We start from the raw sequence: 25,324 nt of genomic DNA on the forward strand, positions 1-25,324 counted from the left end.
AAGTTAAGATATAGTAGACAGGTGCACATTCATGCTCAGTGCTGCAATATTCACAACAACCAACTTCAGAAACAGCCCAGATGCCCCACAGCTGAAAAGTGACAGATATACAATGGAATTTTACTCATCAGAAAGAATAGGTCATTTGCAGGAAGATGGGTGGACCTAGAAAAAAATTATGTTGTCAGGCTCAGAGAGACAAGCTACATGTAAATTACACAGAATAAGATATACATGATTTTATGCATCTACACACACAGACTGAAGAATGGCATACTTAGGGGAGGACCACAATGGTGTAACTCCTTTAAACTATCAAACTGTTTTAACAAAATGAATACCAGGAGTGAAGGGGGTGGGGACAATCAAGTAAGCAGAAAGTGCTGTCATTCTATTTAATGTACAACATATAAAAACGTTAACTCCAGGGGGTGGAATGGAGAATGATGAAAGGGGGGCGCTGATCAAGATATATTGTATGCAACCTGGTAAATGGAATTGTAAGTTTAAAAAAAGGAAAGGACAATGCTGGGCACTGGTATCTCACACTTGTAATCCTAGGTACTCAGGAGGCTAAGATCTGAGGATTGAGGTTCAAAGCCAGCCTAGGCACTGAAGTCTGTGAGACTCTTATCTCCAATTAACCACCAGAAAATGGGCACTGTGACTCAAGTAGCAGAGTGTTAACCTTGGGATGAAAAGCTCAGGGATAGCACCCAGGCTATCCCCCACAGCCAATACTCCCCCACCCCCACCCTCCCACCCCCAAAAAAGGGAAGGGAGTGGCAGCCTAGTGATAAGAGTGCTTGCCCAACATGCACAAAGCCCTGGGTTGGATTCCTTGGTATCACATACACAGAAATAGCTGGAAGTGGTGCTGTGGTTCAAGTAGTTGAGAAAGCTTAAGGGCAGTGTCCAGGCCCTGAGTTCAAGTCCTAGCACTGGGGGGAAAATATATTAAAAGCTGGTGTTTCATGCTTATAATCTTAGCTATTCAAAAGGCTGAGATTTGAGGATCTCAGTTTGAAGTCAGCCTGAGCCAGGAAAAATCCATGAGACCTTTGTCTCCAATTAACTACCAAAAAAGCTGTGGATCAAGTAATAAGAGTGCTAGACTTGTTCAAAACTGCTAAGGGATGGTGCCCAAGCTCCATATTCAAGGCCCAGAACAGGCATCAAAAAAAAGTTAAAAAGTTGCAAGCACAAACCTAGTCCTCCATATGCTTCACTTAAGAGCAACATGAGGGCAGGGGTTTGGCCTAGTGGTAGACTGCTTACCTAGCATTCATGAAAACCCGGTTTTGATTCCTTGGTACCACATACATAGAAAAGCCAGAAGTGGTGCTGTGGCTCAAGGGGTAGAGCAGTAGCCTTGAGGAAAGCCTAAGGATAGTGCTCAGGCCCTAAGTTCAGCCCCCAGAAAGCAAGGGAGGGAGAGAGGGAGCGAAGGCTAGCAGTTATCACATACTAACAATACAGAATACTGCACGCAAATTTCTTTTCCTTTTAAAATCACTGAAGTACTAACAGATATAAAAACAAATCAGTAATGGGTGGTACAAATCAAAACCAAGAAATTCAGGGACATAAAAGCAGAGGATATATTCTAAATATGTTAAAAACATATGAGTTATTGCTTAGCTCCTATGGAATTAGGTGATATTTAGGATTTAATTCATGCTGTACTTACGTCAAATCATACAAAACTAAGCAAACCTAGACATTTCAGCCACTGCTACTACAGTATCACGGTGCATATATAATCTATAATAAGGTATGTCTATTATACTAGGTTTCTTCAGTCATGGGGCTTGAACTCTGGTCCACGGTACGGTACTGTTCCTGAGCTCTTCAGCTCAAGGCTACCCACCCTGCCCCTTGAGCCACAGCACTACTTCCTGTTTTCTAGGGGTTAATTGCAGGTAAGTGTCTCTTGTGCTTTAGCGCCCAGGCTGGCTTTGAACTGCAATCCTCAGATCTCAGCCTCCTGAGTAGCTAGGATTACAGACATGAGTCACCACGCCTAGCAGTTATATTAATTTTTTAAGGGCAAAAGGCATGTCATATATACCTTTAAGTACCTGCTTCTAGGCATAGTGTCGGGCATATAGTAGATGCTCAACAAGAACTTACTTTATTGTATAGTAGTGGCTAAAGACACAGAAAGAACTCAAACACTGTCTTATTTAGGTAGCCTAACTTCCAAAAGGCAGGAGAGAGCTTTGAAGACAGATTTCCCACTTGCTAAACATACCTGTCAGGAGTTGGACAGACTTAAATCACTACCTTCATATATGTATGTTCATAAAGCATTTTGAGAAAAGAGGTGAAAGGTGCTATGTAAGTATAAAATATACTCAAGACAAGTTAGCCAACGTGCTTTCTTATGGTGACGGAAGAGTCGTGGAGCATGCCCAAAGTTATGCTGTCATCATCACAAGAACAGCATTTTTACAAAGATAGCATCACTTGATATAGTTTATTTTCTGCTAGCTACTTTCTATAAGCCATTTATTTCTACACAAACCAATACTTTTTTAAAAATCATAGGTCCTCATTTTACAAGTCATATTCAATAAACACACACAAATTAGCATTTTGTACACAAATGTTTATTTCTCAATTAAACATTCCCTTTAAACACAAGGAATGAATTCTAAATCTTCATAAAGATGAATTAAAAATGAAATCCCTCCAGTATAGCGTGTATAATCACTGCGTTCTTGGTCACTACTGGTATTTACTGTTTAACATCAAAAACAAAGACAGGTTATTTAAAAATCATGCTACTGGATTTCTAGTTCTTCCTCTATGACCTGCTCTGTACTGATCTGCAATGTTTAAAAGTTTACATCACCAAATTGAAGCAAGTTTAAGGTGTGAAACAGCTGTGTACTAGACACAAAATAAACAAAGTTACAAGATATAGTCAAGTTCATAACGAATATAGGTGTTCTTATCATCGTTGTAGATTCTTGGGTAATGGGCTATGAGAGCGTCCTGTGAACCAATGTAGATGGAATTGTAAATTTTCCAATACACATCTCGGACTTTCCGAGCTGGATGAAACAGACCCTAGAATAATTGAAAGATTACATTATTTGAGGTTTACAGAACATGCATAACCTTAATATAATTAATAGAAAAATTATAAAGGTATCTTCAAAATCTGACAACTCAACAAAATTACTAAAAAACAAAATCTTCTTCCCAAGCCCCCAACAATCATTCTTTCATGCATATAAGTACAGTGATTTGCTTCAACACATTACATTCCTGATTAATCTTCTAAAATGTCCTTAACCTACCTGTAGACAATACTGCAGCATTCTACATGGTCCAATAGCAACTCTCAGCCCCTCCAGGGCTCCCATAACTGCCTGGATTACATGGGGAGATGTCTCAAACACGTTGGGCCATACGTAGTTCAACAAGTGATTCAGAGAATCTTCACAACCAAACCCATAAACCCCAAGTGACATGTGTTGTACCACAGCACTTGCTGTCTGTCTGTGTACAAGGTCCCTATAATAAAGAAAAAAAAACAAAACATTAAGATCCAGGATAGGAGGGAGGGTGGAGGAAGGGAAAGTGGGAGAAAAATATAGGAAGGGTTATCAGTGCTCAAGAAAGTTCAAGAAGAAATGTACCCACTAGCTGATCAACGTAACTGTGACTTCTCTCTATATATCACCCCAACAATACAATAAAAAAATATTTTTTAAGATACAGGATTACATTCACAGGAAATATTCACCTGCTCATTTAGGAACTACATTACTAATTCAATGCACTGAACCGACAAGGTAACAATCTTAACACCTTATGTACTTGATATATCCTTTTAGTGACTAATGATTTCACTGAGACATTTTTCGATAATAACTTAAGTCTCACTAAGGCTCCAAAGAAAGCCATAATTTCTAATTAACCTTTAAGATAAATAAAATAAATGAAGTATGGAACAGTCTTACTATTTACTATGCAACCAAGGAAGAGACATGAAAATCTTACATATGATTAGCAGTAATACTGTTTTAAATTTTATAAACTTAAAATACTTCATGGCAATCCAGATACTAACATACAGGAGATACCATCTCCAATTAACCACCATAATAATGGAAGTACAATTCAAGGGGCAGAGCACTAGTCTTGGGGGAGGGGGAAGGAAGCACAGAAATACTGTCCCACCTAGGCTCCTCAAAAGCCCCAAGACGAGAAAAATCAACCAGTAAGTAACATTGAGCTTTAATCAAAAACTGAAAAAATTTGGAGGACTAGGGATGATGTAGTGCAGTGGTAAATCACTTGCCTAGTATGCTCCAGAGTCTGGTTCTGACCATCAAAACTGCCCCCAAACAAATAAACACAAACAACTCTCCCCTTCTAAACAACTGGAGGTGGGAGTTTGGCCTAGTGGTACAGTGCTTGCCTAGGATTCATGAAGACCTAGGTTTGATTTCTTAGTACCACATACATTGAAAAAAAAGCCAAAAGTGGTGCTGTGGATCAAATGGTAGAGCTCTAGCCTTGAAAAGGCCCAAGGACAGGGCTCAGGCCCCAGAACTGGCAGAAAGGAAAAAAAAAAGCAGCTCAGGAGAATAGAAATACATTTTTTGAAAATCTATAGCTGAGCTTCTGAGTATCTATCCTGAACATCATGACCCAAGATATTATAAAGACACCTGCTCTGCATTATTCACAATAGCCAGGTGATGGAAACAATCCAGATGCTCTACTGCAGATGAATGGATACAGAAAATGTGGTATCTATACAATGGAATTCTACATAGCCAACATACAAGATAAAATAATGGCATTCGCAGGGAAGTGGATGAATCTAGACCTAAGGATCAAAAGGCTCATGGTATCCTTAATAAGTGGCTATTAAATCCAAAGAGTACAAAAGCGAGAGGACTCAATAACTGCATACCCAATGCTATGGACATGGTAATGGAAATACAAGCATAACTATATAGACATAAAAACCTATGACTCTCTATGTTTTATTTCATAAGTTAATGTTTCTATGACATACAAACCCTTAGCCTAATTTTGATTAAGTTCTAAATACTAAGTCCCAGTGATTGTAAAGAGAGACTTCCTTCTTGAACACTTGTTTGTTAAACTTGTCATTTAAAATATGATGTAAAAATCAATGTTAATAAATTCTTTAATAAAAAAAAAATCTATAGCTGAGCATGGTGACTCAAGCCTTACCCTTAGCTACTCAGAAGGCTGAAATCCGAGGATCTTGGTTCAAAGGCAGCCTGGTCACTAAAGTCTGTGGGATTCTTATCTCCAATTAACCACCAAAAAAACGGAAGTGGTGCTGTGGCTCGAGGGGGTAGGGCATTAGCCTTGAGCTCAAGAGCTCAGGGACAACACCCAGCCTAGAGTTCAAGTCCCATGACCAAAAAAAAAAAACTATGTATGTTGACAGAAATTAGGTTAGGAAAGTTCAGTATCAGGCTTATGGGGAATAAAATAAAGTACAAAATTTTGGGGAAAAAAATAAGTTATGGGGGCCGGGAGTTTGGCCTAGTGGTTAAAGTGCTTGCCTAGCATGCATGAAGACCCAGGTTCGATTCCTTGGTACCACATACATAGAAAAAACCAGAAGTGGTGCTGAGGCTCAAGTGGTAGAGCTCTAGCCTTGAGAAAGTCCAAGGACAGTGCTCAGGCCCTGAGCTCAAGCCCAGGACTGGTAAAAAAATAAATAAATAAATAAGTTATGATAAATCAGTTAATTTACTACTTTTTTCAGTATGAACATCAAATAATATAAACTGGTTTGTGGGAATAAAGATAAGTTTGCCAACTTTGTCTCACAGATAGTAAGAACATCTCAAAAATTCAAAAATTTGAACTTAATTTCTCTTTTGCCTAATTTATTCACCATTAGTGAAGCAGTATTTTTTATTAATAAAATTTCTAACTTAAGCCAGGCACTATGGTAACCTTAGCTACTCAAGAGATTGAGATATGAGAATCGCCAGTTCAAAGCCAATCCAGGCCAAGAAAGAATCTGATCTCCAACTAACTAACAGAAAACTGGAACTGGCACTAAGGCTCAAGGTGGTAAAGCACTGGCCTTGAAAGAAAGAGCTCAGGGATAGTACCCAGGCCCTGAGTTTAAAACCCATAACTGACAAAAAAAAAAAAAAGGAATACAAAACAATACAATAAACAACAGCCACATATGTCTTTCATAGGAAGTATCAAAGCACATAGTCACCATTTAAGATAAATGCAAAATAATGAATTGTTTGAAAGATCAGTCTATACTAAACTAGCCTGCAGGACACAAGAGTTTCAGATCTTATCAAGTGACAGTCTCAGTGTTTTGCTTTAACCCAGATATTCTCAGTGCTGCTAAAATGATGAGACCAGTTATATTCAACATGACATTTATTATATATTGTTTTCTTCACAGATATTCTAAAGTGTGTAGTCTTGTTTACATTTGAAGAGTGGGGCTAAGAAAAGACACAAATTCGTACTTCATTAAAAAGTCTTATAATAGGATCTAAGGCACAAACATGGCACATACGTAAAGACAGTTCATACGTTTTTGAAAAGCATGTAACTCTACAACAAATATGTAATCTAATGGTTACTCTAATAAGTCCCCAAAACAAACAAGGGACAGGAGTTTGGCCTAGTGGTAGAGTGCTTGCCTAGCATGCACAAAGACCCAAGTTCTATTCCTTGGTACCACATACATACAAAAAGCCAGAAATGGTGCTGTGACTCAACTGGTAGAGCTCTAGCCCAAAGACAGTGCTCATCAGGACCTAAATTCGAGCCCCGAGACTAGCAAAAAAAAAAAAAAAAAAAAAAAAAAAAAAAAAATTAAAAACCAAAGAATTTTTTTTTTTGCATTGAATTCAAGTCACTTACCTATCCATTAAAGCATCTTCCAGTAAGGGTGTTACAGCATAAATGTAGTCTTTTCCCATTTCACCAATATACTCAAACAAGAACGAGAGTGATTTTAATACTCCATTTTGAACATTCAGTTCAGGAACTCTGTATTCATTCATTAAGGCAGGGAGTACTGTGAATGGTGAACATGTTTCAGCAACAATAGCTATTGCTACAGTGGTACAAACTCTGTTTTGCCTTTCCTGAACTTTAAGGTTGTTTAAAAGTGTAGCCAATACATCATGAGGGCTGTGAAGAAAAAAAAACAAAAAACTTTAAATTACAAGTCACTATTTTTTCAGAAGGAAAATAACAATACTTTCAAATCACTAGTGCCTTTTTAAACTTCATGTAAATTAAAACGCTGGGGCCAGGAGTTTGGCCTAATGGTAGAGTGCTTGCCTAGCATGCACAAAGCCCTGGGCTGAATTCCTCAGTACCACATACATAGAAAAAAGCCAGAAGTGGTGCTGTGACTCAAGTGGTAAAGCTCTAGCCTTGAGAAAGCCAAGGACAGTACTAAAGCCCTGAGTTTAATCCCCAAGACTGGAAAAAATAAACACATAAAAATAAATTAAAATGCTGGTTTTAAAAGAAATTTAGATAAATGTTTAAATTAACTCTTTCAATTAAAGTTTGAGTCAAGTATCTAAAACTCAAGTCTCCTATAAAAATTTTGGCATCAGAAGTGTAGCCTAGTGGTAAAGTACTTAGCTAGCATGCCTGAAGCCCTAGGTTTGATTCCTTGGTACCACATACACAAAAAAAAGCCAAAAGTGGTGCTGTGGCTCAAGGGTAGAGTACTTTTTATTTTGAACCTAAGGCTTCTGGCCCGCTGTCTTTTCCTCTCAAAAGATGGTACTCTATCATGTGGCCCATATCTCTACTTCCAGCTTTTTGCTGATTAACTGGAAAGAGTATCATGGACTTTTCTGTATAGACTGGCTTCAAACCCTGATACCTGAGAATTCAGTCACCAAGTAACTAGGATAGCAAGCATGGGCTATCAGCCCCCAACTCGTAGCTCAATCTAAATTTATGTTTCTTGGAAATACTTTCTTAATTACCCAGAACATAAGTACCTCCCCTCATTTGGTATTATTACTGTTTTCTCCTACTTTGATTCTGAAGAAACAACCACAGCTTAAGTCAGAAACCACACACATAGAAAAAAAGCTGGAAGTGGTACTATGGCTCGAGGGGTATTAGCCTTGAGGAAAGCCCAAGGACAGTGCTCAGGCCCTGAGTTCAAGCCCTAGGACTGGCAAAAAGAGAAAGAAATCAACTACAGTTCAGTTATCTGTGGATTAATGTTGGAAGTATCATTTTTTAAAATATGTAAGGTACTAAGATATGAATTACATTTCTATCTTAAGAACTTCCTTTAATAATTCATATCCTAAAAAGAATAATTTTAAATTATTCTAAAAATGGAACTGTTCACTCCTTGAAAACATCTACAGTCAGTTAAAGGGTTTAAAGACACTATTTTAACTCAATTAAAAATCTAAGAAAACATTTAAAGTTTGGAAGGTCAGAGGCTAAATGAAAAGTTTTCTCAACTACACTGATTATACTATATTCCAAAAAGCATTTTCTAACACCGAAATGGATTTATTGTAATAAAATGATAATACTTACCCGATGGCCTTTGCAATATAACCAAATGTGTTGACCGTGGCTCTGCGAATAGCTTTTTTGTGTGCTTTTAAGAGCTCTAAAAGCTCAAAGCAAATCCTCATCCACTCTCTTGCAGACACATATTCAGCTCCCCTAATTAAAGAAAAAAGTAATTGTAGAATTAAGGCTTTGGGGGTTATTTTGTAGTGCTAGGGTATCAAACTCAGGGCCCATGCATGTCAAGTATGCATACTACCAAGGACATTTTTTTGGGGGGGTGGGGGGAGAAATCAGTCATGAGGCTTAAATTCTGGGCCTGGGTGCTGTCACTGAGCTCTTCAGCTCAAGGATATCACCCTATCCTTTAAGCTACAGTGCCACGCCACTTCCAGTTTTCCTGTGGTTAATTGGAAATAGTCTCATGGACTTTAGTGCCCAAACTGGCTTTGAGCCTTGATCCTCAGACCTCAGCCTCCTGAGTAGCTAGGATTACAAGTGTAAGTCACTGTGCCCAGCTTACCAAGGAAATTTCAAAAAATAAATTTATGTTCTACATAGCCAACAGACAAGATAAAATAATGGCATTTGCAGGGAAGTGGATGAATCTAGAGCAAATCATGTTGAGTGAGACAAGTCAAGACTAAAGGAACAAAAGGCGCGTGGTATCCAAACTACAAGAACGAGGACTCAAAAGTTGCATACCCAATGCTAAGGACATGACATTGGAAATATAAACATAACTACAGTCATAAAAACGTAACTCTCATGTTTTATTACATAGATTATTAGCCAAACTGAAATTCGACTGAAAATATTACTATTTCACATCCTGATCACATATACTTACATTCTTCCCTCACTCCTGGCGCCTCGGGTGAGTCATGGTGCTTGAACTCTAGGCCTGGGTGCTGTCCCTGAGCTCTTCAGTTCAAGGCTACTGCTCTAGCACTTGAGCCACAGCACTATTTCCGGCTTTCTGGTGGTTAACTGGAGATAAGAGTCTCAAGGACTTTCATGCCCAGCAGGCTGAACGGGAGACCCTCAGATCTGGTTAGTTAGAATTTCAGGCATGAGCGACTGGTGCCCGGCTTGCACTTATATTGTTGACATTAAGCAAATTTGCTACGTGAATATATACTGGCTAATTGTAAAAACCAATACTGTTAATAAAAATGCATAGCTCAATGTACAAGTGGATCAAGAAAATGTGGTACACATATATAATGGGATTTTTGCTCATCTATCCGAAAGAATAACTTTATGTCATTTGCAGAGAAATGGATAGACCTAGAAAAAATTATGTTAAGTCAGGTTCAGAGAGACATGTATTTTCTCATATGTAGAAGTTAGATCTAATATACAAACATGTATGATAATATATAGCATACATGGTTGTATACACATACACAAAATACACTTAGAGCAGGGCACAGTGGCTCATGCCTGTAATTCTAGCTATTCAAGAGGATCAAGGTTCAAAGCCAGCCCAGGCACAAAAAGACTTGAGACTCTTTAATCTTCAATTAACCTCTAGAAAATGGGAAGTGGGGCTGGGCTCAAGGGTAGGGTGGTAGCCTTCAGCAAAAGAGGACAGGGACAACCCCAGGCCCAGGTGGTTAGGTAGCCTTGAGCTGAAGAGCTCAAGGACAGCACCCAGGCCAAGTTCAAGCCCCATGACTCACCCCCCCCCCCAAAAAAAAGATACACTTAGGAGAGAATGATGGAAGGGGTGATACTGATCAAGATGAACCGTACTCAGCTGGGTGTGGTAGTTCTCTGTAATTCTAAGTACTCCGGGGCTCAGATCTGAGGATCAAAGTTTAAAGTCAGCTCAGGAATCAAAGATGGTGAGACTCTTATCTCCAATTAATCTCCAGAAAATGGGAAATGGGGCTGTGGCACTAGGGTTTAAGGTGTAGCCTTGGGCTGTAGAGCTCAGGGACTACACCCAGGCCCAGGGGTAGGGCTGTATCCCGGAGCTGAAGAGCTCAGAGATAGTGCCTAGGTCCAAAGTTCAACTCCAGTGATCAACCAAAAAAAAAAAGTTTAGATTATCTGCTTACCTGTCAGCAATACGTCCAACAAGATCAATACAATTCTCTTGTACTTTTTCATGCCTGTTCTTTAAAATAGGTGTGAGTCTAGGAAGCAGATCTTTAATTGGTGGAGTCATCTTATGCATACCTATTTAACAGAAGCCAATATACCATCAGTCATTTGAAATGCTTAACTTTTATTCTTAATTTCCAATATACTATGCATGACTATGCATAAATATAAACTTATAGCTGCCTATGGAAAGAGAAAGCCCCAGATTCTGATCAGACTCAGAACTGTTTTTAACTTTTTATTGAGAACTTTCAATTATGCGTGGAAATGAAAGAAATCAGCGATGTGATTTAAAGAATGATGGATACTCAATAACAAAAAAAAAAGTCTTTATTTGTTTCTGAAATGTATTTGTACACTAACATTTAAATGTGGGGACAGCTTATGTTCCGGCCATACACAGCAATATAAGCCAGAGTTCGACATGTAAATTAAAGCAAAATTTTCCAGAAAGGGCCCCCTTACCCTTTAACTGCAAAACAAACAGATCTCCAGTCTCCCTGCAATGCAGGGTACACTTGGATGGTATTTACACCTATGAAGAGAGAAAAAAGGAGGCAGCTGGCAGGGGCTCTTGCTCTAACTACTGCTTGCTCTGATTCTCTTTCCATTGCTTTTCCCACAATATAATTCTCTGCAAACCAGAGCCCCACAAGTGGCCAAGTAAATGTTGCCAAAGTCATTATCTTTCAAGCATGGAGAAAGGACTGGACTGACTTGGGAGTTATAGGCAAATGCAATCATTCATATATCTATATTGCATAAATATTTTCTTACTAAAATGAAAAAAAAATAGTGGCTACAATAACCAGCTATTTTGCTATTTCTCTAAGGCCTACAGAGGCGTTTTTGGCAATAAGTAATAGCAGTAACTATATGAGAGAATATTAAAAACCATGTTTCCTTTATTATATACCCCCCCCATAAGAACACAAGGTCTGTTCCCAATACTATTTTCATATACTTAGGTTTTGACTTTGGGTTAAAAGACTGAAATGCTAGCTGTAAAACTTGGGTATAAAGAGACAAGTTAATAATTTACTCAGTTCACTTTTCTATCCAGTTAAGTTTCTTGAACTTATGACAAACAAGTAAGCAAATAAAACAACCTGCCATAGTAACAAATTCAAAGTTGAATAAATACCAAAGAATTCGCTCTAAAACTAAATTGAAACTTCAAGGTCGCTGTCTCCCCCTTACAGAACATGACTTCATTTTTTCAGATGAAACAAGGTCATATCTCAAAAGTTTTGTCAGTTCTAACCACTTCTAAAACAGTAACACTATTTTAGATAAAATAGGACTTACAAAGGTAAATCTTTTGTGACATCCCCCGACTTATGCATAATCTTTAAGGAACCAAATTCACCCAACTCCTAAGTATGACTGTGTATTTTAATTTCTGGAATATAAAGGAAGTTAAGATAATGACGAGCAAATTCCATACCTATTACATTTACAATAGCCTTCAGTGCTCCAAGAATGCTGCCCAATACTTCAGGGTACTCCTCACCCAAATATTCATACAACACCACACCCAAGTGCCCCATCAGTTTTTCCTATAAAAGAAATAACAGCAAGACATTACTTATTTATTTTTATACTAAACCGCTTGCTTACTACTCAGTAAGAAACTGGAACAAAACATTACCTCTTGGCAAGTCTTCATAACAACAGCAGTTCGAGAAATCAAGTCAGCAGCCTGCTGCCTAACTTTTGCTGATTTGTTATTCAAACGCCACAATACTGTACCACATATCTGAGGCAAGTATGGTTTTACTCGTTTGCCAAGAGCATTGACCACTGTGCCAAAGCCATTCAACATTACTGAATCCTTTAAAAAAAAAAAAAAAGTTATATAAAAAAACAAGTCAAATAAGTCGCTGAGAACCATATTTGTTCTTTCTGACAATTAGTAATATTCAGTCTTTCCCAACTACCAAACACAACTTGGTTCTTTTTTTTTAAATCCTAATGTTGAGTTAAAAGAACACTGGGAATGAGGGAAGGGGTAACACTGTCCAAAGGAATGTACTCTCTGCCGAAACTGTAACCCCTTTGCACATCATCTTTATAATAACAGTAAAAAATAAAATTAAAAAAATTATTTCAAGGGATGTGGTCCAAGTAACCAAATGTCTGCTTAGCAGGCACTGGCTCTGAGTTCAAATCCCAGTACCACCCCCTCCACAAAAAAACCCTAAATACAAATTACTGTAAATTTAATGTACTTTTTAGGAGACTTATTTTAAAATAACACTGCAGAATACTGATGGCTCAGGACTAGAATGGTAGCTGACCTCAGAAGCTGAGATCTGAAGATGGAGATTCAAAACCAGCCTAGGTAGACAAATCTCTTACAATTAACAAGCAAAAAGCCAGAAATGGGAGTTATGGCTCAACTGCTAGAGCATCAGCTGTGAGTAGAAAGAAAAAGCCGAGCAAGAGCTCTAGGCCCTGAGTTAAAGCTGTAGTACGCATGCACACACTTTTGAGAAAAACTTTAGAGAAATAAGCCTGCCATGGTAGACTCTTGCTAGTAACAAAGATATTTAACTGAACCTTTTCCCATTCGACTGCAGGCATACTAAAGTGATGGGAAACTTTTTATTAGTTGTATTAGCCAGGGATTCTTTAGGCTAAGAGCTTATACCTTGGTTTTTTTTCACTAAGTCCTATAAAGTAACATGCTTTTCTACAGAAAAATAAGTGTAGTAACTTGCCACAATAATTAGTTGTCATTACCTCTGTAGTCTGTTCTTGGAAAGCATAAAGAATACCATCAATCAGCTGTTCTTCAAGTTTATGATCAATATCTGCTGCTCCCAAGTTGCCCATAATTTTCTCAATTGTTTCCATCACCATTTTCCGGTACTGTTCAGCTTCATCTTTCAGATCATCCACAATCCTGGATATAATTTCTGCTGCACCTACTTTATTTGCCAACTCCACAGTAGTATCAACCAACTAAAAAGGCAAAGAAAAACCTTTCCATATACTGGTCTTCAAAGAAATAAAACATGAAAACCAGTTAACTGATGTATACTTAGCTAGAAACCATGATGAAGAATTAACTAGAAAATTTAAGTCTAATCAATTTGATTCAAAGGAAAAGCATTACCTATGTTTCAGGTGAGCAGATAAAACACTGAATTTACTAAACAAAGATATTAATTTATAGTTTAGTGTTTATACTAGAAGACAAATCATTATAGAGCTAGCTAGTGAAAGTCCATCTCCTTTCACAAACAAGCACATATGAATTATTTATAAATCAAAGTAAAATATACCAGGTAACAAGCATTCAGAGTGAGAGAACAATTAGTCAAAAGGATTTTTTAATAAAACTGTACCTGTCGGTAATTTCTTCTATCTAAAGCCATTCTGTGCTGCCAGAAGTGTTTAAAGAAAGGAGGAAGAATCTCTGTTTTTATGTAATTTGCTTCGACACCATCTGTTCCACAGCACTGTTTTACCACCTGAAAGATTTTTTAAAGTAATATTAAATCAAACACAATACTGATGCAATGAAATGTAAAATTTTTAAAAAATGTTTAAGGAAATTCTCTTTAAACCAAATCATGAGAAAGGGTATCAATGTTTGTGAAGTAATACACCTTCTATCTGGTGAATATAATGTAACCCTTCTAATTAATTACAATAAAAAATATATGAAAAGAAAAAAGAAACATATAATAAGCCCAGGAGGCTAGAGTTTTATTACCTTCAGTACAATTTTCTTCATTTCTTCATCAGGAGATTGGAATTCTCGAATAAGAATTAACATCACTTCTCTGGTATAATAGTTTGCATATTCTGCATCCATGAGAGGAATAAGATACCCAATAGCCTTTAAGAAAGCAGCTAAACCCTGTTTTAAAATTAAAAAAAAAAATTGATATTTGTAGATCAGACTTTTGGAGCCTTAACTTTTATTAAAGAGAAACCAAAAACCGAATCTAATAGATGAATTTACCTTTCCTCTGTGTTGACGGATACCCTTCCATAGAGGTTTGAGCACGGAATCAAAAGATTCGATACCATAAGGAGTCGCTGCTTCAGCCAAGGCAGCAATAGCCAGCGCACTGATGGTCCTAACTTTCTGTTGCTCGTCCACAAGACCTACAAAACCAAACACAAGTTTAACCTGTGAATCAACACTATTTGGTTGCCACAGTATAATCCAGACAGTAATAATCTAACCACTTAACCAAATGACCCAAATCTGTTCATATTACATAAAAGTAGTCAAGAGAACCTCTCGAAATTAGTAACCCAAATTTTAACTCTTTTATAAAAGCCAAGTGAGGGGGAGGAAAATGGGAACAAAAACATGAGAAGGGGTATCAATATATGAGAAGTAATACACCTACTACCTGGCAAACGTAACTATAACCCCTCTATACATTACACCAACAATAAAATTTTTTTTAAAAAAGCCTAGTTATAGTATAACTAACTCACCATGTTCAATGATTTCAACCAAACTTCTGAGATGTGGCAAGATGGCACAGCCCATAAGAATAGCTATCTGCTGCACAATCTTTATACCAGTGTGTCTCGCTTGCCAAGACTTCTTGCTTTTGCACACAGCTTTTAAAAAGGGCAATAAAGAAGGAATGCCCAGAGCAGAGGCTACAACAGCAAAAGCTCTAGCTGTTGTGTTACGGACATACTCATCCATGTTATCTATATCAGGTCTCATGGTAGAAATCATAGTAGCCAGACCAGCTGCCTGAAAGAAAAGACACGAGAAAAGAATTAATCCTCAGCAACTGTTGGATAATAAAAGAATCTAATCAACAGATAAAAGTTTTCTTCTCTGAAAAAGTGTGAATACCTTTGCCAAATTAGAAATAATCTCTCGGCCTTCCACTCTAGCATAGTAGTCTTCATCAATCAGCAGTGGTTCAATGACGACAAGAATCTGAAAAAGAAAAACAAAATAGTTACACTTAAACACCAAGTACTTATGTCACATTCATGTAAAACAAAAGAAATTTATACTCATCAAAACTGTTAAACAAGGGAAAAGATCTCTAAAACCTTTAATTACTGCATGCACAGAGACCCGAGTTCGATTCCTTGGCACCACATACATAAGAAAAAAGTCAGAAATGGTGCTGTAGCTCAAATGTAAGAGCTGTAGCCTTGAGAAAGCACAAAGGACAGTGCCAAGCCCCAGAACTAGCAAAAAAAAACAAAAAACCTTTAATTATGTAATTTCAAATCCCAGATGCAGATGAATATTTGAGAACCAAACGATGTAAATAAATAATCAACAACTTTGGGGGGAAGAGTTGAAGGGGGAGGGAAAGTAAAGGGAGGGAATATGATCAAAGTACAGGATATACAAAGCATGAATAGCATAAATCCTTCTGAAAATATGCAAAAAGAGCCAGGCTCACACCTATGATCCTGGCTACTTCCTGGCTACTCAAGAGGCTGACATCTGAGGACCAAATTTCAAAGCCAGCCCAGATAAAACTGTATTTGCCTAAATAAATACTTTTTAAAATTGTGGTATTTAGCAAGGAAAGGGGTGACACTCACTGTCCAAACAGATTTAAAAAAGAAAAATACACCAATCCTCATCCTAATCTAATATTAATAAAGGCAAATGAAAAACTGAGTTGTATCAGCCAAATTATGGTAGAGATAGCACAAAATGACATCTATATATACCTGTATTTGTATTATGTAGTATTTAAAAAAAAAATCTGAGAGCCGGGAGTTTGGCTAGTGGTAGAATGCTTGCCCAGTATGCACGAAGACCTGGGTTCCATTCCTTGGTACCACATAAATAGAAAAGGACAGAAATGGGGCTATGGCTTGAATGGTAGAGGTCTAGCCTTGAGAAAGCCCAAGAACAGTGCTCAGTTCCTGAGTTCAAGCCCTAGGACTGGGAAAAAAAAACGGGGGGGGGAGGAGACACCTGAAGGTATGGCACAAATGATAGTATCGTACTTGTGCAAAAAAAAAAGCCAAACAGGGGCCAGGAGTTTGACCTAGTGGTAGAGTGCTTCCCTATCATGCATGAAGACCCAGGTTCGATTCCTCCATACCACATACATAGAAAAAAGCCAGAAGTGGTGCTGAGGCTCAAGTGGTAGAGCTCTAGCCTTGAGAAAGTCCAAGGACAGTGCTTAGGCTCTAAGCTCAAGCCTGGGGCTGGCAAAAAATAAAAAAATAAAAAAAAATTTAAAAAAAAGGGAAAAAAAAGCCAAACAAGATCATTAGCCTGTGGAAACTATTAAATGCCACTAACGGCACACATGCACATATACATACATACATAACATATTGTATATATATGTGTGTGTGTATACACACACACGTACACAACAGTTAACCATGAGAAACACCACTTGAGAACAAACCTTGTGCACATATGGTCGTACTAAGTCATCGAGTTTGTATAATATTCTATCAATAACTTTCACAAGTAAATGACGCTCTTGATCCTCAAGTGTAGGAGACATCAGTAGAGGAAGAATCTGATTAAACAAAGGTCCAGCTCCAAATTCACGAGCTTTATCAGTAATCTGACGCAATGCAGCCTGAGAAAAAAGGTAAAAGTTACATTTTCCTTATAGTCAAATGTTTTCAAAGAGAAAACCACTCCTGGAATATATAGTTTTAATATTTTATTTATACATTTGCAAAGTTTATGTAGAGGAACATGAAATTATTTCTGTCAAAATAACTCTCAAGTCAAACTCAAAGACAACATTCAGCTAATTCAAGAGAGGTAATTTACCAGAACTACTGAGGAATATAAAATGCCTTAATCACATAAAAGATCTATCATTGTGAAACCACAAGTGGTTTTATAATAGCTGTTTACAAAATCCCACTAATAATTTGAAGTCTTAAAGCATTTGAAGACCTCAAAGTAACTGGGTACTCGTGGCTCATGCCTGTAATCTTAGCTACTCAGCTGGCTAAGATCTGAGGATCACAGTTCAAAGCCAGCTCAGACAGGAAAGTTCTCATCTGCACTCTCATCTCCACTTAACCACCAGAAAACTAGAAATGGAGCTATAATTACACTTTGAAGTGGTAGAGTGCTAGTATTAGCAAAAGAGCTCAGTTGACAGCACTAGGACCTGAGTTCAAGCCCCATGACAGACAAAAACAAAGACCTCAAAGACAAAAAGGCAATTTTTCTCCATATTATCTGAACAAAATCCTGGTCAGAAATTTACATATTTTGTATTGCCTTTCCCCCCCCCCCATCTATATACCTTGGTGAAGATGAAGAGAACAGTTAAAAATTTCTAAACAATTCCGGGGTGGGACTATGGCCTAGGGGTACAGTGCTTCCCTAGCATACACAGTAAAAGCTGGAAGTTGCCATGTCTCAACTAGAGCACTAGTCTTGAGAAAGCCCAAGCACAGTACCCAGGCACTGGGTTCAAGTCCCAAGACTCACAAAAAATATATATAATTAATGGCTTAACACACCAGTACTTACCTTTCTCATTGGAGGTGTTCCATTCTTAATTTTTAACAGCAACTTCATTATCTTTCTCTCTTTTTGCTCTTCTGGACTAAGTGTTGATTCATCCACATCAACCTAGAGTAGAAATTAGAGGTAGGTCAAGATACTGATAATTTCCAAACAGAAAGTAATGTATCTCCATTATCACCACTTACCAATAATTTATCAAAGTACTGAATGTCGTCGGGTTTTAAAAATGGAAGATTTCCAGATGGCTGATCATTAACACTTTTCATGGTTCTATCTTCAGTTTGCATGTGGAAACCAGTCATACCACCTAAAGGTGTTGGAGTTGCAGTCAGCTTCCGAGCTGGAGTTCGTATAGGAACATAACCAGCTGGAGGGGGAAGTACCTAAGGAGAGTTACAAGACAATTTAGGATTTTCTTGCTATTAGACACTGAAAACCACCAAACACATGTGTACTTAAAATATTTAACAATTTATTTGTTAGAAACTTTTTTTTATTTGCAGGAAAATTGGACACCTATCTTACTATTCTAATAGAACTTTAAAATATTTAAGACAGCCTGCATGGTGGCTCACACCTCTAATCCTAGCTTCTCAGGAGGCTGAGATCTGAGCATCTCGGTTAAAGCCAGCCTGGGGCACTAAAGAACCTGAGACTTTTCTTCAATTAACTTCTAGAAAATGGGAAGTTGGGTTATATCTCAAGGGGTAGGGTGCTACTCTTGGGCTGAAGAGCTCAGGGGCAGAACCCAGCCCAGACTTCAAGCCCCACAATCCATCAAAAAAATAATAAAAATTTAAAATTCACAAAACTTGAGTCAGTTTATTTCCAAAAAGCTCTACTTGAGCAAATAACAATTAGTTAACTAAAAAAACTTGCAATGGTATACACAATGTTTATGACTGGTTAATGAAATTATTCATATAAACATCTGAAGTACAGAAATCATTTAAGTTTAAAACTCTACCAAAAAACAAGTCAATGCCTAAATCAAAAATATTTGCCAAGACCCTATTAAAAAAAAAAAAAAAAAAAAAAAACACCTTGGGGCTGGGAGTTTGCTCTAGTGCTTGCCTAGCATGCACGAAGACCCAGGTTCGATTCCCTGGTTCCACATACTTAGAAAAAGCCAGAAGTGGTGCTGAGGCTCAAGTGGTAGAGTTCTTGCCTTGAGAAAAATCCAAGGACAGTCCTCAGGCCCTGAGCTCAAGCCCAGGACTGGCCAAAGAAAAAAACCAACAACAAAAAAACACCACTTAAGCTCTCTGCAAAACAAGTAAAATTGTTCTTTTGAAAACTAGGTCAGGGGCTGGGAGCATAACCTAGTGGTAGAATGTTTTCCTAGCATGCATGAAGCCCAGGGTTCAACTCCTTGGTACCACATACACAGAAAAAGGCAAAATTGATGCTGTGGCTCAAGTGGCAAAACACTAGCCTTGAGCAAAAAGTGTCCAAGAGTACTAGCCTACAGCTTCAGAGGAAGCTCAGAGACAGTGCCTAAGGCCTGAGTTCAAGCCCACGACTCAGGACTGGCAAACACAAAACAAAAATAAGACTAGTAAGTGGGGGTGGGGGGTGGTGGCTTGTGGCTGTAATTACAGCTACTCAGGAAGCTGAGATCTGATGCTTCAAATCTAGCTTGAACAAAAAAGTACGTAAGACTCTAAGCACCAAAAAAGCCAGCACTGTAGTTATGACTCAAGTAATAGAGCTAGCTGAGTTCATGGCCCAGACCTGGCACACACACATACAACACCTAGCACACAGGTTTTTTTGTTTTGTTTTGTTTCTTTTTTTGCCAGTCCTGGGCTTGAGCTCAGGGCCTGAGCACTATCCTTGGACTTTCTCAAGGCTAGAAGCTCTACCACTTGAACCTCAGCACCATTTCCGGCTTTTTTCTATGTATGTGGTACTGAGTAATTGAACCCGGGTCTTCGTGCATGCTATGCAAGCACTCTACCACTAGACCAAACTCCCGGCCCCTAGTACACAGGTTTTTAAGTAGAAGTTCCTAGGTACACATGCATGCACAGACCTAGTTAGTACACAGCTTTTTTTAAGTGTAAGTTCCTGGACAGAGTAAATCTATACAGATATTCTCTGAGTCTGAACTACTGTCTACAAGTCAATTGAATTTAAAATTAAATTTCTATTAAATATACAGATGCCAACTGTTTTGTTGCCCAATCATATTTTATTAATTTATGTAGGTTCCAACAGGGACCATGAATTTAAAAGCTTCACCTGGAGTTGGACACAGTTCCTGTAATCCTAGCTACTCAGGAGGCTAAGATCTGAGGATCCAGGTTCAAAGCCAGCCCAAGCACTAAAGTCTAAGACCCTTATCTCCCATTAACCACTAAAGTGGCACTATGGCTCCAAGGGCAGGGTGGGAGTGAAGAACTGAAGAGCTCAGGAACAATGCCCAGGCCCAGGGTAGGGCAGTAGCATTGAGCTGAAGAGCTCAGGGACAGCACCAAGGTCCAGAGGCCCAGAGTTCAAGCCCTACATCCGACAAAAACAAAACAAAACAAACACCAACAATGGGCCGATGGCTCACACTTATAATCCTACTGGGGATTAGGAAGGTATTTAAAGCCAGCCAGGAAGAAAAAAAGTTTTAATCACTTCTCAACAGGTGAATGCTTATGATCCAAGCTACATACACTAGGAAACATGATATAGGCAGTGTACCCCAGCATATGCCTGGGCAAGAAGCCAGACACTAACTCAAAAATAACCAGCAAGGCTGGGCACCGGTGCCTCATGTTTATAATCCTAGCTACAAGTAGTAATGCACCAACTATGCATAAGATAGCCAACTAAGAGCTAAAGACTGAGTTCTGGGAGACAGACAGACAGACAGACAGACAGATAGACAGACAGACAGACAGACACACACACACACACACACACACACAGTCCCGTGTGTGTGTGTGTGTGTAAGTATCAATCAGTAGTAAGTGCATTTACCTAGCAAGTGTGAAGAAGACGCTGAGTTCAAAACCCTTGTACCTCATTTATTGTGCATCTAAATTATTTTGAGGGACTAAAATAGACGAAGTGGAAATCGCCAAAAAAATGGAAATCTGGGCAAAGCCAGTACAAACTTATCTTTTTCTACAACAAATGAAAAGAAAATTTGCATCCTAAATACCACATTTATATTCACTGTTGTTACCTTATATCCTTCTGGAAACATAGCATCCAATTCTTCATCAGAGAGAGGACGATTTCGCTCATCAATTTCTCTCTCCCATCGCCAAGCCTGAAGCTGTTCAGGAGTCATGCTCATTATGTGACCTGCCAAAATCAGAGAAAAAGTCTTTAATAATAAAACTACATAGGCCCTTATATTCTGCAAGGACCCCAGATATGAGATCAACTTTTAATTGCTTTTATATAAACAAAAGACTAATTTTTTTACTAACATTAATAAAATGCGCACATGCGCACGCGCGCACACACACACACACACACACACACACACGCACACACACACACAGAAAATTCAAATACATTCAATTCAATCTTGTTTTTTCTTCCAATAAAATTTTTTACCTGGAGTAGGAGTAGCCATATTCATGGCTGGTGTGCCAATTGGTGTTTTTCCAGGTGTCAGAACAGGAGTGCTTCCACCCATCTGACTAGCTGGTGTTTCATCCCAACGTGACTTTCTTTTGCTGGCTCCGGGAGTTGGTGTTTCACCAATTGAATCTCCACCACGATCTGTGCGAGGAGTCTCCGCCCATCCACTTCCATGCCCAGGAGTATCTTCAAAAAAAAAAGTAACACCACAATATTAACCATTGTTAAAACACTCTTTAATCTAAAAAAGCTAAATAAGTAATGAAGTTTAAAAGCAGAATGTTCCTAAAATAGACAGAACATTTGAAGTTCAATTTTATGAATTCCCTTGTCACATACATAACTTGACTAAAGCCTTTTTCCAACTATAATATCAAGTATATACACCTATCTACTGTTTTTGTTTTGGTTTTTTTTGCCAGTTCCGGGGCTTAAACTCAGGGCCTGTGCATTGTTCTTGGGTTTTCTCAAGGCTAGCGCTCTACCACTTTAGGCACAGCACCACTCCCAGCTTTTTCTATATATGTGGTACCAAAGACTCAAATCTGGGTCTTCATGCACACTACCACTAGGACAAACTCCCAGCCGTAACTATCCACTGTTTTATACCACATTTCACCACATGCTAGACAGGACTGTGTATGCATAATTCTATACTCTTCTTTTGACAATTACTCATTAAGCATTCCCTGAAGTCATCACTGGCTCTAAGCAAAAAACAGAGCAGATATAATTCATCAAAATAATTTGCCAGAACTATTTTCAGTTAGTGAAATAAATATAGCTTTAGATCGTCCCACTAACAAAAGGCAAATTCAGAGGCAAATATAGGACAGAAGTTTTTAGGGGCCATACTAGAAGGGGAACTACTGTTTAATGGGATACTGTTAAGAAATTTAAAAAAAAATCCAACAAATGAATAGGACTGTACACGCTATGAATGTATTAAATGAAGTGTAAACTTAAAAATGGCTAAACGGCCAGGTGCGTGGTGGCTCACTCCTGTAATCCTAGCTACTCAGGAGGTTGAGATCTTAGGATCAAGGTTCAAAGCCAGCTTGGGCACTAAAGGACCTGAGACTCTTATCTCTAACCTCTAGAAAATGTGAAATGGGGCTTGGCTCAAGTGTAGCCATGAGTTGATGAGCTCAGGGACAGAGCCCAGGCCAGTTCAAGCTGCGTGACCCACCAAAAAAAAAAAAGGGCTAAAGAACTGAGAGCATGACCTAGTGGTACAGTGCTCACCAAGCATGCACAAAGCCCTGGGCTCAATTCCTCGGTACCATATACACAGAAAAAGGCAGAAGTGGCACTATGGATCAAGTGGCAGAGCAGTAACCTTGAGCAGGTCCAAGGACAGTGCCTAAGCCCAAAGTTCAAGTAATTAAGCAAATGATCTGCTCAGTTCTTTATATCCACAGTAGCTAATAATTTATCGTTCAGGGACTTAAAGGAAGAAATCTCAGTCAAAAAACGCCAATTAAAACTTTCACCCAAGCACATTCACATTCCATTCAAAGTACCTCTCTCTGTTTTGGGGGTCTCATCCCATCTGTTTTTACGAGCACTGGAAGTTGCGCCTCCATGTCCTGGTGTTGCATGACCTGGGGTATCACCTCGTCCAGGAGTAGCAGCTCCCGCAGGTGTATGACTAGGAGTAGGATCCCAAATTTTTGAGCCTGGTGTTGCTCCAGGGGTCTCGCTTCCTTTTGCACGACCTGGTGTCTCATCCCATCTTAAGGAAGGGGTATGCCCTGGGGTCTGAACAAAGCAAAAGTATTTTATTACACATACACAGCAAAAATTCTCTGTCAAACAAAAAATACTTAGTTTGGTATTATTTAGTATGTCAAGACTAACCTGTTTTAAAAAAAAGAAACCCAGGGGCTGGGAGTTTGGCCTCGTGGTTAAAGTGCTTGCCTAGCATGCACGAACACCCGGGTTCAATTCCTTGGTACCACATACATAGAAAAAAAAAAAAAAAGCCGGAAGTGGTGCTGAGGCTCAAGTGGTAGAGCTCTAGCCTTGAGAAAGTCCAAGGACAGTGCTCAGGCCCTGAGCTCAAGCCCAGGACTGGCCAAAAAAAAAAAAAAAAAAAAAGAAGGCCGGAGTTTGGTCTAGTGGTTAAAGTGCTTGCCTAGCATGCATGAAGACCCAGGTTCGATTCCTCGGTACCACATACATAGAAAAAAGCCGAAGTGGTGCTGAGGCTCAAGTGGTAGAGCTCTAGCCTTAAGAAAGTCCAAGGACAGTGCTCAGGCCCTGAGCTCAAGCCCACGACTGGCAAAAAAAAAAAAAGAAACCCAGTTAGTAATGGTAGAACAGTAGCTTTGAGCACAAAAGTTCAGGTATAAGCGCCAGGCTACAAGAGAGAAAGAAATACAAACATAACAAAATATACTTTGTGTGTGTGTGTATACCAATATCTCTGCAACACTGAGGAGAATTAAAAAAAAAGAAATCAAGAGATCTACCACTTAAGCCACAGCTCAATATCTGGCTTTGCATGGTTAACTAAACACAAATCTCACACTTTTCCTGCCTCGGACGACAGATCAGATTGAGCCATGCATGCATGCGTTCATGCATGTGTCGCTGGGCTCGAACTCAGAGCCTCAACGCTGTTCCTGAGCTTTTGTCTCAAGATAGTGCTCTACTACTTGAGCCACAGGTCCACTTCCAGGGCATACCCCTGAAGGAGAGGGGAGATGGGAGAGACTGACTCCCTGTCTAGTTTGTCAAACAGACATAATCAATTGGCAGAATAAAATGCAGGACACAAATATGCCTACAGAAGATTGATCATTTTTTCTTTAGAATAACTGATTCTGGCCAGGCATGATGGCTCAGGCCTATAATCCCAGCTATTCAGGAAGCTGAGATCTGAGGACCAAGGTTCAAAGCCAGCCCAGGCACTAAAGAATATGAGACTCTTATCTCCAATTAACCACTAGAAAATAAGAAATAAGACTGTGGCTCAAGGAGTAGAGCCTTGAGCTGAAGAGCTCAGGGACAGCACCCAGGCCCAGAGTTCAAAGCCCCATGACCTCTGCCCGCCCCCACAAAAAAGAATAAATGATTCTGAATTGGAGGCATGACTTCAGTGGTGAAGTATAAGGCACTGAGTTCAAACCTCAGTACAGCCTTACAAACAAAATGGATTTGAAATATCTATTAATAAACATCCAAGTATGCCAGGCGCCTGTAATCCCTGCTACGCAGGAGGCTGAGATCTGAGAATCTCCAGACCAGGTACCAATACCCAAAGTCACAAGACTGAAGCGGTGCTGTAGCTCAAGTGGTAGAGTATGAGCTTTGAGCTGAGAAGCTCAGGGAAAATGTCCAGGCCCAGAGCTCAAACCCTAAGAGCAAAACGACCAAAACAACAACAACAAAAACCATTCAAGTATGGCAGGTTAGACTGAGAGGCCAGGAGATGGGCCTAGTAGTAGAGTTCTTGCCTACCATACATGAAGATCCAGGTTTGATTCCTTGGAACCATATTCATGGAAAAAAGTCAGAAATGGTACAGTGAGCTCAAGCAGTAGAGCTCTAGCCTTGAGAAAGCCCAGGACTGTGCTCAGGCCCTGAGTTTAAGCCCAG

General features: G+C 39.0%; 1 protein-coding gene across 2 annotated transcripts in view; it reads right to left on the reverse strand.

Annotated features, from left to right (window-relative positions):
* Nucleotides 1-2,590: 2,590 nt before the first annotated feature.
* Sf3b1 (splicing factor 3b subunit 1) overlaps nucleotides 2,591-25,324 on the reverse strand; it is a 41,958-nt gene continuing 19,224 nt past the window's right edge. For both annotated transcript variants that reach the window (XM_090354538.1, XM_090354539.1), the window contains 19 exons: nucleotides 23,245-23,482; nucleotides 21,695-21,907; nucleotides 21,315-21,436; nucleotides 18,319-18,516; nucleotides 18,137-18,238; nucleotides 17,040-17,219; nucleotides 15,500-15,586; nucleotides 15,124-15,394; nucleotides 14,636-14,781; nucleotides 14,384-14,530; nucleotides 14,013-14,138; nucleotides 13,405-13,626; nucleotides 12,311-12,493; nucleotides 12,107-12,218; nucleotides 10,614-10,734; nucleotides 8,572-8,703; nucleotides 6,907-7,179; nucleotides 3,309-3,525; nucleotides 2,591-3,075 (listed from right to left, as the gene is read on the reverse strand). In XM_090354538.1, the coding sequence (XP_090210664.1) occupies nucleotides 2,917-3,075; nucleotides 3,309-3,525; nucleotides 6,907-7,179; nucleotides 8,572-8,703; nucleotides 10,614-10,734; nucleotides 12,107-12,218; nucleotides 12,311-12,493; nucleotides 13,405-13,626; nucleotides 14,013-14,138; nucleotides 14,384-14,530; nucleotides 14,636-14,781; nucleotides 15,124-15,394; nucleotides 15,500-15,586; nucleotides 17,040-17,219; nucleotides 18,137-18,238; nucleotides 18,319-18,516; nucleotides 21,315-21,436; nucleotides 21,695-21,907; nucleotides 23,245-23,482 (3,249 nt within the window). In that variant the 3' untranslated portion in view covers nucleotides 2,591-2,916. The remainder of the gene's footprint in view (nucleotides 3,076-3,308; nucleotides 3,526-6,906; nucleotides 7,180-8,571; nucleotides 8,704-10,613; nucleotides 10,735-12,106; nucleotides 12,219-12,310; nucleotides 12,494-13,404; nucleotides 13,627-14,012; nucleotides 14,139-14,383; nucleotides 14,531-14,635; nucleotides 14,782-15,123; nucleotides 15,395-15,499; nucleotides 15,587-17,039; nucleotides 17,220-18,136; nucleotides 18,239-18,318; nucleotides 18,517-21,314; nucleotides 21,437-21,694; nucleotides 21,908-23,244; nucleotides 23,483-25,324) is intronic.

Source organism: Megascapheus bottae, chromosome 21, assembly GCF_031878675.1.
Source record: "Megascapheus bottae isolate mThoBot1 chromosome 21, mThoBot2.hap1, whole genome shotgun sequence".
Lineage (NCBI taxonomy): Eukaryota > Metazoa > Chordata > Mammalia > Rodentia > Geomyidae > Megascapheus > Megascapheus bottae.